Raw genomic sequence first — 13,112 nt, forward strand, 5'->3', positions numbered from 1 at the left:
CGGTTTTACAGTAAACGACGTCAAAAGTAAAATGTTTTGAAGATTCTTTTGTTTGGGATTAAGTTAATTTTTTTTTCTTGACATCCTTTTCTTTGTCCGTTTATTTTATTATAAAGAAGAATCAAGTTCTTTTTTTTTTTTGCTAAAGAATAATCAACGTCGTTGACCGTTTGTTTAATTCATTTTCACCGTACTTACGTAATTAATTACGTGGATACTTAATAGTTTTGGATAAAGCTTTCATTACAAAATCATATCTTCTTATTAAAATAACGGAAATAGTTGCAGAACGTTCAATTATTCTTTTGACTAGTTGGCCTTAGGGTTGAAGTATATAAAGCACAATATAAATTTGTCACAAAAAAAAAGAATCACGGTTTTCTTTTGACTCAAAACATTTTTGCATATTGATTTTCTATTTTCTTCAATTTCTATAGAATACTTTTTTTTTAGAAAGGGCTATTTAGAATGCATAATCACCTTTCAATTTGAAAAAAACATTTGAAAAGTTGAAGAAAATTTGGAAAAAATAATAATATGTATATCGGGATAATTTCCTTCATCTAATTTTTTGGTATTATAATATTTATTTATATAAATAGTTATTAGCTCTACTTTTTATTTCAGTTTCAACTACTTTCAAAGTTCCTAGACTCTTTTTTTCTATGAGTCTTGAGAACTTTTTAGAGAATAATGGTCAACAAACGGATACAAAAAAAAACAAACAAAGGAAACACACAATTAATAAGTACAAAATTTGAATTTTTGTTTGCTATCCTTTGATAAAAACTTTATATACTCGTATTTGTTTTGTTGTAAAATGCACAATCGGTGCAACTGATAGCAATATCAGCAGAGAAAGTGTTGAGTAGTAAGCGAAAATTCTGATGATCAACGTCTAGCTTGACACATTTTTACAACAAGTGATTCCAATCAGTGGTAGAGTCAGAAATTTTCTTAACTGGGGGCATAAATAAATGAATGGAAATATATAATTTTATGAGTAGGAACATTAATATCTATTATATTAAAACAGAATCATTTTTAGTGTTTGCTTCCAAACACTCCCAAAATTTTTTTAAATATTTTATTTTAAATATAAATTTAATTTCGAAATTTTGATATTAATTTAGATAACTTCGATTCCTTAAATATATTTTATATTTAATTTAAAATTCAAACTATATATTTTTTGTAATTAATTAAATTCTTTAAAATATATATTAATTTAAATTATTTTAATTTTTCCTTAAATATAGGTTAGATTTAATATAACATTTCAAATTTAAATAATATTTTTAAAATAACACATATGATTAACAAATATCTTATTATATATTTTTTTTAATTATATTCAATAAGATTAAAATTTCCCATATTAAAACTGATAAACATTAATATTACATGGTAATTTGATGGACGGTATAATTTTTTCTAATTATAATATTATGCGGATTAGGTTATCAAAATATGTAATATATTTAAAAAAATTATTTCAAAATTAGTAAATATTTATATTATATGGTAATATAAACATGTGAGTTAGAATTATTATTTCATAACCACGATCATCTTCGGATTAATAGAATGACCGAGTTAGAAATATGTTTTTATAATAACGGTTATTTTTTTATTAATAGAATTACTGTGTTATAATTATGTTTTTATGATCATAGTCATAATAATACTAGAAAAAAAATTAAAATAAATTATATCTAAACAAAAAAAAATCTTCATCATTTATTAAAAAAAATTATGTTCTATAAAAAAATATAAATTACATTAAAATTTTAAATATATTAAAAAAAAACTCGTGCGAATGCACAGGATAAAATCTAGTTGAGGTTTAATAAGTTACACCAATTTTTAAAAATTCATTGAGCGCAAATGACCCCAATCAATTACTGGATATCTTCCATCTGACCAAAACCAATTGTCTTGTTTTTTTTTTTTTGAATTAGGAAAGCTACTAAAACAAAATTTTACATAACATTCAATTCACCTAAAATAAAAAATCAATTAGAAGACCAAAAACCAAAACCCAGAGCAAAAGAATTCAGAAGATTACATAATTGTTTGATAAACTTCTTATCATAGAGTAGCTTTAGTAAAAATGTGGATACGTGAGTAGTAGAATCAATCAACAATTTCATCAGCACCAACGAACGGAAATCTTATTACAAAGGAAAACAAAAAAATGAATAGAATATGCGCTGCATCAGCTCTTTCCGGGTTGGAGAGACATCGACTAAAGCTCTTTCCTGTGTTCACAAGCAAACTGATTTTTTCTGGGAACTACGGTGTAAGAAAGACAAGCTCAGCCTTAAAGAATTGATGTATAATCCAAGACAATGAAGCATAATAGCATGCAATGCATAACAACACGCCTATGGGTTTAGTGTGATATAATTTTAGATTACCTCTTGAAATCTAATTCTGAACTCTTCGTTTTCAAATAGACTAAGAAACCATTCTAATGTTAACATCAAAAGAAAACTAATAGAAGCATGTATCGATACTTTGTTGAAAAGTTACAGACTTTGAATCTATCTCATATTAATTCTTAAATGAAAGTTGCACGATTTGATTAATTAGGTTCCAAGAATCAACAATAAATAAAAATACCGTATGCTCCTATTATCTATTATGAACTGGTATTTCAGTTCTTATTTCTTTCTATCCAAATATGAACACCAAAGTACATTTTGACCACATGCAGGGCAGAGATTTAGTCGTGAAATGAAATATTTTAACTGATGCTAAATCAAGCCTCATAAGCTAAATTGCATACTCATAAGTCAAATTGCAAGAACATTTTAGTGCTAAAAATGGATACAGAATCAGAATCTGGAGAGATCAGGAATTGAATCTGAAAGCAGTATTTTTTTGCAAAGTTATTCAGACCGAAAAAAACCGGAAAATTTGGGGAAAGAAGAGATATGCTCCACGATGAAACATTCCAAGGATTGATATTAGAATTTAACAAGCTGAATTTTCTCATTAAACTTAATCAAATAGCTTACAAATGTTTAGTAACAACTTCTCCTTAGCTTTATCTAAACGCCGCACGTTCCACTATGGATTGTATTAATTAAAGATAAATACTTTCTCATTTCTAGTAGCTTGAACCGTCATAAAACCATACAACATTAGAATCACGTATAAAATCCCGGTCTACCAATACATTTTATGAACATTCAAGGAAATCTAAACCGGAACAATCTAGATTAAAACCAATATAAGAAGAAGAACAAAAACCGGAAACCCAAATCCAATTCTACTAGAGCCAGAGAACCAAACCCTGACGTCATCAATCACAGGTCCACACAAGGAGCTCATATCGTCCGTCCTCGTATTGTAATAAACGCTGTAGAAAGCAATCCTGGTACGGTCGGCTTTGGCCGTGAAATTGAGATCGGATACTTGGAAAGTCGAGTTCGCTTCCGCCATATAATGAAAGTTCTGAGCTTGATCGCCGGCAAACGCCATGACAGCTAAAGGCTCCTTGCACTTGTCGCCTGCGTGACCCAACGAGAAAGACAGCTTGTACGGAACGTTGGCCTTTGTCTCCACCATTTGCGAGATTATGCCTTCTTTGCCCGATAGAAGCTCCACAGCTCGCTTTCCCTCAGGGACCGAGAAGTGGTCTGAGTCTATGAACCGGACTGCCCGGTTTGATTCGACGGTCCATCCAGGAAGTGATGATATTTCTTCGTCAAGGTTTGTCGGAAGCAGAACACCAAGTGTCGTGTTCCTGAACATCCATGGACCTTCTTCGAAATCTCCATTAATCACTGCATTGCCTGTTAAAGTAACAAAAGTTTGGTTTTTTTAAAGCGAGTTTGTAGGAATTTGGCTCTTCCATTGGGGTCAAATGTAGAAGATTTATAACGTTTGGGATCTAAAACTGGAAAGAAGAGAAATTGAGGGGCTAGCTTTGGAAACATGCTAATTTTTACTTGAAAGTTGAAAACACTTGAATGGGATAACAATTGAAGATTTTTATAAACTTTGGGTGCCTAAAACGTAAAAGAAGAAAAAAAGTACAGGTTAATTTGACAAAGAATCTCTTTTAGTGGGGGACGATTTAATATTTTATAAAACTCGGGTGTCGAAAACAGAAACATAGAGAAATTACTGGGGTCATTTTGGAAAACAGAAAAAAGAGAAGAAAAAAGTGTTACCTTTGGGTTTATCAGGAGTGAAGAGCTTCTTGACGGCGATGTCGTCGATGATGGGACCACAAGTAGGATCGTCCTCCATGCCAGGGTTCCTAAACACCAAGCGGACGCGATCCACAACCGCTTCGAACGCCCACGCGTATGGGTCCCACCCTTGAACGCTGTACAGCGTTTGCAGGTCAATGTTCTGCGACGCGATCGGCTCATCGGAAGCCACCGAGACATTCAGCGACTCGAGCTGTGCGCACGTGCGAGCGGCACTGAACGTGACGGAGTAGACTGAGCCTTTCTCCACCGTTAGATCCTGGCTGATCTCTGCGTCGTTTCCTAATCTGACGGCGTGACGGCCCTCAGGCACGATCAGGATCATCCCGCCTTGTTTTTGACCGGACTTTATTAGCTCCACCGTGCCGTCTGATCGCCAGCTCGGGATCTCGGATGAGTCCTCGACTATTGCGTCATCGGGGAAGCCGTTCGACGGCGGAGTCTCGAAATCGCCGTTAACCACCAAGCCTGAAAAAACAAAATGTTTTCCGGTACGAAATTTAGATATTGGTGCAAGAAAAATAAAATGTGATTGAGACTTGTAACAATACGTTGGTCCCCCTTCATAACATCGTATTTTTTAATCTTTTTTTTATGTACATTTTTGGGGTTTACATCCTCTCAAGAATTTGTAATCTACACAAATAATATTATCCCAAATTTTTTTTGTCATCATCCCAAATAAATTCTCTCCATCGCATTTTTCGTGTGTTCACACACTTATCTGTATAGTAAAAGGGGAAACTTTACGAGGAAATTAATAAAGAAACAAAATAGATTAAAGAAAAAGAAAAAAGAGAGAGAGTAAAATAGAGACACGAGAATTGAACCCATTCCCATCTCTTTAAATCTATTGGGCCCACGCATTAACATTCTTGGGTCTACATATTTCAACATTCCCATGACTAATGCGGTCTTGTGTCTACCGTTACAAGTACCCTGTTCCTTAGGGCATGTAAATACTTTCAAGTGTTACAGACTTGAGAGACACCCGAGAAATGCCTTTCTATTCTTTGACTCACGATGGCCTACCATTATTTAAAAATTAACAAATAGACCCAAAAACTTTTATTTATTGTTTTTCTGATTGTGGTAGGTTATATTTGAATTAGCCCAAAGATTAATCAACCTAAGTTTTACCCATTGCTTAGCTGAAACCAGTCGTCAGTGCAAATCTCATATTACAAGCCCAAAAAAAAAAAAAAGACTTTAGTGCTAAGCAACAAATGACGGATAAGACAGAAAGATAGATTGGGTAAACCGAATTCTCAAATCTACCTAAAGTTTAGAACTTTTAACTCCTTATCCAATTTCTGTGTTATCCAGATCTGTAAAAGTGATTTTTTTAAGAGAGAAGAGCCAAGTACTATATAGCATGGTGAATCCTCTGATCTTGGAACAGAGAGACTGGTTAGGTATAACCACATACGAAAAACTAAACATAACCAAGAAACCGAAAAAAAAAACAAGAAAAGCGTACCGTCTTCGACCGGTGAAATTTTGCCGCTGGAGTCTGCGGCGGCGATGAGAAATAGACCAAGCAGAAGCATTATGATGGAAACCGATTTACAGCCATTTTTGTTGTAAAGCACCATGTTATCTTTCTCCCTTTTTCTCTCTTTCTCTCTTTCTCTCTCTGTTGAACAGTGAAAATTGTTCTGTGTTCGAACAAAAGCAGGGAAGTGTAGTGTGTCCTTTTATCTTAAATCCCTCCAGCTGTTCTTTTTGTTCCATTCTTCTTTTTTTTTTTTTTTTAGTTTACAATTCGGAATAATCAATTAATCGAATTAAAAAACCATCAAGATTAGAAAGATATGTTTTAAATTGGTAGATTGAGAAATGTATATTCATTTTGGGACCCTCGTGACCACAAACCGCGTGGTGGTCGTAGTCATTGGTCTACTACTCTACATGACAGACTGACAGTGGCTTACTTAGGTTCCCTCTGATTGAATATGGACCATTAACAAAAAAAATCGTAAGATTCGATGAAACTGTGTAGACAAAAAAAAAGCAAGTGGGCAGGCATTGTTGCAACATCTTTTGAATATATCAGGAAAAGTGTTGTTTAGATTAAGAGAGATAGTCAAGACTTTCAACAAAGGTGGAGTACCCAAATGCTAAGGAGTTACAGAAACATTATCACTAGATGTTGCTTAGAGACGCATTGTTTCTTCGCAGAAATGTGGTCAGACAAAACCGTGAACCATGATATGGATGCATATGTAAAGGTGAGGAGAGCCGAGGATTCTCTCAGAACCTTGAACCAGATAGTTGATTCATTTGCAGAATTGAAGGTGATTCAAATACGCTTGCAAAGCGATTTTGCATTTGGTTGTGTAATCTCCGAAAATGGTGACCCTTGGAGTGTCTTACGTTGTAGATGCTATACACGCTCACCTTACTATACAGTAACTTGTCAATCTAAAGTGTCGTTTACTTACTTCTAGCAAGATTTTGGCTGAACATCTCAAATGGCACATATGCATATAAATATGGGGTTAATTCTATATGAATCTTACTCTGTTTTGGTGTATTAGTATACAGTAGTATCTTCTCTCTTCTCTCCAGGAATTTTGACTAAAGAAACGCCAAACCTCCCCTGACTTTAACCATAAGGAAACTAGCTCAGAGTTACCCACCTACTTCCTCAACCTAAAATTCCCATGTAGAATTGCTCCCAAGTTTTTGCCCTTTTGACAATGCATCAGACTCCAGTCCATGACCTTATGACTTGATTCTCACATACTTGATTCAACGAGAATTTCTAAAACAGCTATATAATCCTTAGCTAGATCATAGAAAAAGAACACCACTTTATGACAAATTGAAAATATAATTTGAAAATTTATGATGGTCTTCATCTTATTCAAAGAGAATTGCTAAAACAACTTCATAATCCTGAATGAGAGATCATTAAAAAAACAATAGAAGCAGCACTTGTGTTTAAGCAAACTAAGTTTCGTGATGGATAACACCAATCATACAACAGCTACTTGGGTAAATCGTATTTACCACAAAAGTTCGTAGCCGCAAAAGCTGTTTGATTCCTTGCTGCCATTTCTTCCCTGGAACCAAAATATCATTCACCATCAACATCCACAAGTAACACAATACACAGAACAATAAAGCAGAACTCAAAGCTATACATTTACACTTACTTGAATCGGTCACAAATTGACTTCCTTGCAGCCTCTACCAAGACGATTTCTTGATGCCCATCAATTCACCTTTATTAGCTAATCCACGGAAACAGATTCGAGACATCCGAAATAGCTCAGTCACGGAACGAGACCGACCAGTGAACACACATCGGTTTCTTATCCTCGTAAAGGCACTGTTTCTCGGCAATTTCGACAGCTTATAGCGATTCTTCTCTCGCATGTCGCTAGGAAGATCTGGATCTTTACAAAACGCTTTATAGAGCTTCCTTCTCAGTTCGAATCTAGCCGCGAGCAATCTACGTCTGTGATCGGCACTGTTTCGCTTCACACCTTGCTCCGTGCCACTGTTTTTCGATGCCGCCTTCATAACTGTCGTCGTCGATATATGTTTAGCTTGCATTTGACCGAGATTTTTCGGAGCTTCAACCGCAGATCGCCATAACAGCCCTGAAGCGGAAGAGAGATCGAACGTATGCGATTGAGAGAGGGAACGTTGGCAATAGGAAGATACGTTGATCAGGACTCGTCGGAGATTGGCCATTGATTCGAGAGATTTAGGGTTTCTCTCTGTGTAATTTCAGTCCTCGAATCGGCTCAAAGCTACTTCTTCTCGCGAGTCGCGACAATGGTGTTGGGCCTGTTCAGTTTCGGCTAATTGGGCCTATTCTTCTGAATTGTGCAAGCCTTGTTTCATCTTCTTCCTTTTTTTTTGTTAGTTTGAAGCAAAATGTATGTTACCCTATTAGTTCTATAAGATTTATTTGTGACATTCAGGTGAATGTCATTAATATTCATAATCAGTTTAAAACATATTGATTTGGTATCAGGGTATCTCGTTCTAAAATAGTTTGCAAACTCATGTATTTTATTCAAGAGTATCATTGTTAATGTACCAAATTAATCTCTTGACGTTTCTACAAAAACAACACTATTTCTTGAAATTATTGAAAATATTATCTTCCAGGATTTCATCTCGTGGTCTACTTCAATTTTGTTTGACTAACATGGGAGTTGAGTTTAGGATTTGTCTTTTCTTGCTGTCCTCGATTTCTTGCTTGAGAGACTCCATTACTTTCTTGAACTCATCTAATGTGAATTCTTGAATCCCACATTCTTCTGAGCTTCCAGGCCATTGTAAACCAACCTGAATCTCTCTGAACCTGTTGAATGTCTCTTCTACTTCTTTCTCAGTATCTCCTCGGAGGTAATGGATTATAGTCTAAAGCATAAAAGAGATTGATGACAATAAGCAAAAATAGAATGACAATTGGAATTCTAAAGTGTAATTAAAGATGAATATGATTTGCCTTGTATAGAGGACGTCTTGCATCCGTTATGACTTCATCCTCTAAACACTTACATTTTGAAGCCTCTTCAGTGTTTCCCTATTTTTTTTTTTTAAGTTATATTATAAAGATATTAATTGTTAAAATAATATGAAGTTTTATATTATGAAGTTTTATGAGAATTAAAGAGCAAACCAAGTAGATCAACATCTCTACAAGCAACATCTCAATCTCATAAGCCTCATGACTTCTTCCTTCTTCTCTTGCTTTCTCCAATGCTTTCTTTAATATCTCCACTCCTTTTGCTTCTTTTCCACTCATTTCCATCTTCACGATGTCTCTCTGCAAGAGGGAAAAGAAATAGGGTTCTAATAAGTTTGATTCTAAAGAGAAAAAAAGGTTTTCCATGTGAAACAACCTGAAGCAACCCGAAATCCGGCTTTTCTTTGGAAAGCAATGATTCAAATTCGATCTCAGCATTCACAAGGGAAGAAGTATCAAGGCGATATGAGTGCAAATCAAGCAGTCTCTGCAATGCCAATTTTCCTCCTCGAATTGCCCCCATCGAAACAGATCTTGATAGGTTACTCTGATCTCTTCCTCTTCCTTTTAATGAAGCCTCCTTACCGATTTTTTTCACATTATCTTCTTTTCTTTGTTCTACAACGCTTTTGCCGATACTATTTCTGATCCCTCGACCATTGTTATCATCTTTCTTCCTCCATAAGCGACGATTTATGTAGCTCCAAGCAACATAGGCACTAGCAAGGAGAAAGACGGGTGCGACTGCTGCTCCATACTTTGTCTTCATGGTGAACTTGTTCTTGGACCTACCCACCATATACTTACCTATATTATAATTTGTTGTCTGATGTATTCTTGGTATGTCAAATTTTAAAAGAAGTTTCTTTTAATACAACTCCTTCTTGAAAGTTTCATTTTATACACCAAGAAAATTGGGTTGTAAATGGAAGATGAAAGCATTCAAGTTATTCTAATGTTATAGTCTTGCATCATAGGTAAAGAAGTTATTATACTTTAACCGAGGAGGAACACAAACAAAGAATATATCGGCATGGATATTTCCAAGTTCCCAAAACTTTGGAAAAGAATAAATTTTTCCTAGTCTTAATCAAACTAAAATCTAACTAATCTTAGAAGTTTTCTACCGGTATATCGAAAGTCTTTAGAATATAAGGGAGAAAAGCATTTATCTTGTAATTTTCAAAAAAGAAAACGAAAGAAGTTGGAAAACAAGGCAATGGCTTAAGCCACAATTAAGATGAAAAATTAGAATATCATTCCAAAATTAAGTTTATGTATTATATGAATGTTTAGCTTTTTTTTTGTTTGTTTGAGAGATCCATGATGTTGTTTATAAGAGGGAAAGTAAAGCAAAAAATGTATTAAACTAATTTTTATATTATCGATAATATTTACTACGACTATTATGTAAATATCGAAACAATAATAAATGACACATTTTAAAAAATTGTCGTTGGAGGACTTTCGTCAATGATTCGTTGCCCGCGCCCAAACTTAAGCTTCTCATCTGATTCTAGGCACGGTACTCTATACGTACTTGCTTGTTTAGCAAAAATCTTTGATGCTGGCCTTTCTGTCAAACTGAAGTTACTTCTGTCTGAAGCAACAAATTGATGCTTTCCTTCACAAACCCTAAAAAGCTCAAATGTTCTATGTATGTGAAAAAACTAACACTAACAAAAATTTAAGAACCAATCCCTAACACACCAATTACTGCAATAGAAATCCATTATTAGTTTTTATCTATTCAAAAGAGAGAATGGCAGCTTCTACATTTCTTCTAGGCCATACGCAGAAACTCACACTTCCTTTCTCAAAATTCACTTCCACACATAAACCAACTCTTAGATCTCAAAACCTTTTTCTTGGTTTCCTCTCCAATAGCGGTCAAAGCGGCCGTTTGTTCATCAGATCACCAACCACGATGGCCAAAAAAAACAACAAAAGTGATTGTCAAGAAAATAAAAAGCCGTTAACGCCGTTAAAAATGGCGGCGGGTGCATCCCTTGCACTTGCTTGTGCCTTAAGTATCTTCGGCTTTAAGATAAAGAATATGAGCTATGCTGCCGCCGCAGCTGTGCATCCAAGCGCCGCCGACATGATCATATCCGGGAAGCCAACCGCAGCCGTATCAGCGTCTTCCGGGATGTATCCTTTGCCGGCTAAGTACGCATTGCGGTCTCTCTTTGAAGTGAGCTCAATGCTTGCTTCTGCTAAACCCATTCCTTCTCAAAAACCATTCAATCTTCACAAACTCCCTTCTTTGCCTTCCAAGGAAGATATTGAATCCATCAAGGTACAATTATTTGCAGACTTAACCAGACAGATGGATTATTCGGTTTTGTTTTCCTTATTACCCAAAAATATTTTAAATGAAATCTAACCCCCCAAAAAAAGAAAATACACTTATTTAAATCTATGATTACTCTGATTTCAGTTTGGTCTCTATCTCCATGTTATAAACATATTTCTATATCATAAAGAATTATGAAAACATATTGTAATTTTTTTACAATATAATATGATCGACGTAGTCAGATTTTTGTATCAACACCTTTCTTCTTTAATTTCAAAGCGAGTCTACATAAACATTATGCAAAATACAAGCAAACCAATATTTTTATACTTTGTCTTATCAATGAAACCTAAGTCTAATATTGATCAATTGAATAGTAAGAAGCTTATATAACTTATAATATCCATAATTAATTTAAAAAAGAAGTAAAAATGATTTAAAAATTGAGGGAATTGTAGATGGAGGCGGTGCGGAGAATGAAGGATGGAAAATGCGAGGAGGCCGTGCAGCTCCTTCGCGACGCAAACATGAGATACAAAAACGAGCCAGAGGCCGACTTCAACGTGCAGATGGCTCTTGTTGAGATTTTAATATTGCTGGTACTATTTTCTATTTTCTAATTTCATATAAAATTCCTTCAGATTAACGTGTTCTATGGATTGACATTTCATGTTTTAAGCACTCTTGGCTATAATTAATGGTTAGTTTATTCCAGGAAAGGTATCAAGAAGCTGCTGAGTATAGTTGTCTAAATGATGAGAATATCCAGATTTCTGATGTTCGGATCCCTCTTTATAAGGTTCGTAAACGAAATATTTATCAACCATTTTTTTGTAATTACAGATTAACCGAATTTCACCGCAGTGTTTAGTTGTTAAAAGAGTAATGGTGTTTCTTAAGTACAGGCAATTATATACACGATGCTAGACAAAGATACGGAAGCCAAGCAATGTTGGAAAGAGTTCAGAAAATCTATTGGTGAAGGATTTGACCCTTTCAGTTTCGAAGAGTGATTGATTATTCCATTTAATTTGGACAAAGAGTGATTAACTAGATATCAATCATTCAAAGCCTATTGTCGCCCCAAAAACACTTATTTCTTTTAGTAGCATCTATTATATAAAGAGTGAGTGAAGTCTCACAAGTGTGACACTTAAGTATCCCTTTTTCTGTCACATCAGCTCTCAAAAATCTATTATATAAAGAGTGAGTGAAGTCTCACAAGTGTGACACCTAAGCATTTCTTTTTCTGTCACATCAGCTCTCAAAAATTTATTTTTAAAAAAGATAAAAAAATATATAGTCAAAAATAAATTTAATAATATAATTTCAAAAATTTTTTGGATGTAAATTTTCTCTTCTTCATTTATTGTTCGTTCTTCACAAAAATAAAATCCAAACCATTTGTTCGCTCTTCATATTTCATAATATATCATCGATATTCTTTCATTCCTTCTTCATTCATGTTGTCATCTTGATGTGCTCACTGGTGGAATTGATTTTCTAACTTTGGTTGTTAATGGATCACTATTTGATTACACTTGGTTTCACAATAAAAACTTTAAAAACCTCTTTTAAAACTTACAAAATTTTGATTTGAATCCAAAATTTTACTATAAAATGTCTAATATCAAGTTGAAAATATCAATAAAATGAGTTAATTATTGAAACTAGATTAAGAAGTAAAAATATATTAAAAAAAACCCACGCGTATGCGTGGATATTCTCCTAGTTACAATAACGAGTAATTCAAATTTGGGTATAATTCTTACATTTTTTTTGTAAAAACGTCTCTATAAAACCGCTGTGGTTCTATCCAAATTCCAACAAATAAAAATGTTTATTTTATGGAAAAAAAGGTGTCCAAGTTGCACCGAAAAAAGAAAACAGGTGTCACAAAATAGACACTAGCATAAATATTCCCCAAAAAAAATTGAGGGGATGATATCTCTGATATGCTTCCCTTAATAGTCTGAGAGAAACAGACAAAAAGACAAAGATCATGCTAAAAATAGAAACACGCATTCCCTACGTACTACGTACGTAGACAGTATCACAAACACGAGTATTGTAAACATTCAGTATTCGACGACTC

General features: G+C 34.2%; 4 protein-coding genes across 4 annotated transcripts; 1 reads left to right on the forward strand and 3 right to left on the reverse strand.

Annotated features, from left to right (window-relative positions):
* Positions 1-3,087: 3,087 nt before the first annotated feature.
* Positions 3,088-5,933, reverse strand: LOC18026555. The gene is made up of 3 exons (XM_006410534.2): positions 5,707-5,933; positions 4,185-4,694; positions 3,088-3,803 (listed from the first exon to the last, which is right to left on the reverse strand). The coding sequence occupies exons 1-3, from the start codon at positions 5,819-5,821 to the stop codon at positions 3,223-3,225; spliced, it is 1,206 nt and encodes a 401-aa protein (XP_006410597.1). The 5' UTR covers positions 5,822-5,933; the 3' UTR covers positions 3,088-3,222.
* A 1,115-nt stretch (positions 5,934-7,048) lies between these two features.
* On the reverse strand, positions 7,049-7,964 carry LOC18026556 (ribosomal protein S14, mitochondrial). The gene is made up of 2 exons (XM_006410535.2): positions 7,388-7,964; positions 7,049-7,294 (listed from the first exon to the last, which is right to left on the reverse strand). The coding sequence occupies exon 1, from the start codon at positions 7,929-7,931 to the stop codon at positions 7,422-7,424; it is 510 nt and encodes a 169-aa protein (XP_006410598.1). The 5' UTR covers positions 7,932-7,964; the 3' UTR covers positions 7,049-7,294; positions 7,388-7,421.
* A 398-nt stretch (positions 7,965-8,362) lies between these two features.
* Positions 8,363-9,517, reverse strand: LOC18026557. Its single transcript, XM_024148236.1, has 4 exons — positions 9,095-9,517; positions 8,872-9,018; positions 8,694-8,775; positions 8,363-8,609 (listed from the first exon to the last, which is right to left on the reverse strand). Exons 1-4 carry the CDS (start codon positions 9,515-9,517, stop codon positions 8,578-8,580), a joined length of 684 nt encoding a protein of 227 aa, XP_024004004.1. The 3' UTR covers positions 8,363-8,577.
* Positions 9,518-10,480: 963 nt separating this feature from the next.
* LOC18026558 lies at positions 10,481-12,122 on the forward strand. The gene is made up of 4 exons (XM_006410537.2): positions 10,481-11,017; positions 11,476-11,616; positions 11,733-11,816; positions 11,923-12,122. Exons 1-4 carry the CDS (start codon positions 10,481-10,483, stop codon positions 12,028-12,030), a joined length of 870 nt encoding a protein of 289 aa, XP_006410600.1. The 3' UTR covers positions 12,031-12,122.
* The last annotated feature ends 990 nt before the right edge of the window (positions 12,123-13,112 follow it).

The sequence above is a fragment of the Eutrema salsugineum genome, unplaced genomic scaffold, assembly GCF_000478725.1.
Source record: "Eutrema salsugineum unplaced genomic scaffold, Eutsalg1_0 scaffold_10, whole genome shotgun sequence".
Classification (NCBI taxonomy): Eukaryota; Viridiplantae; Streptophyta; class Magnoliopsida; order Brassicales; family Brassicaceae; genus Eutrema; species Eutrema salsugineum.

Coding starts and splice junctions, on each gene's coding strand:
- LOC18026555 (XM_006410534.2), bottom strand. CDS start 5,821: ATGGTGCTTTACAACAAAAATGGCTGTAAATCGGTTTCCATCATAATG. Junction 4,695..5,706: donor AATTTCACCGGTCGAAGACG/GTACGCTTTTCT, acceptor TTGTTTTTTCAG/GCTTGGTGGTTAACGGCGAT. Junction 3,804..4,184: donor CACTCCTGATAAACCCAAAG/GTAACACTTTTT, acceptor TTACTTTAACAG/GCAATGCAGTGATTAATGGA.
- LOC18026556 (XM_006410535.2), bottom strand. CDS start 7,931: ATGGCCAATCTCCGACGAGTCCTGATCAACGTATCTTCCTATTGCCAA.
- LOC18026557 (XM_024148236.1), bottom strand. CDS start 9,517: ATGGTGGGTAGGTCCAAGAACAAGTTCACCATGAAGACAAAGTATGGA. Junction 9,019..9,094: donor CGGATTTCGGGTTGCTTCAG/GTTGTTTCACAT, acceptor TCCCTCTTGCAG/AGAGACATCGTGAAGATGGA. Junction 8,776..8,871: donor TAGAGATGTTGATCTACTTG/GTTTGCTCTTTA, acceptor AAAAAAAAATAG/GGAAACACTGAAGAGGCTTC.
- LOC18026558 (XM_006410537.2), top strand. CDS start 10,481: ATGGCAGCTTCTACATTTCTTCTAGGCCATACGCAGAAACTCACACTT. Junction 11,018..11,475: donor AAGATATTGAATCCATCAAG/GTACAATTATTT, acceptor AGGGAATTGTAG/ATGGAGGCGGTGCGGAGAAT. Junction 11,817..11,922: donor TTCGGATCCCTCTTTATAAG/GTTCGTAAACGA, acceptor TCTTAAGTACAG/GCAATTATATACACGATGCT.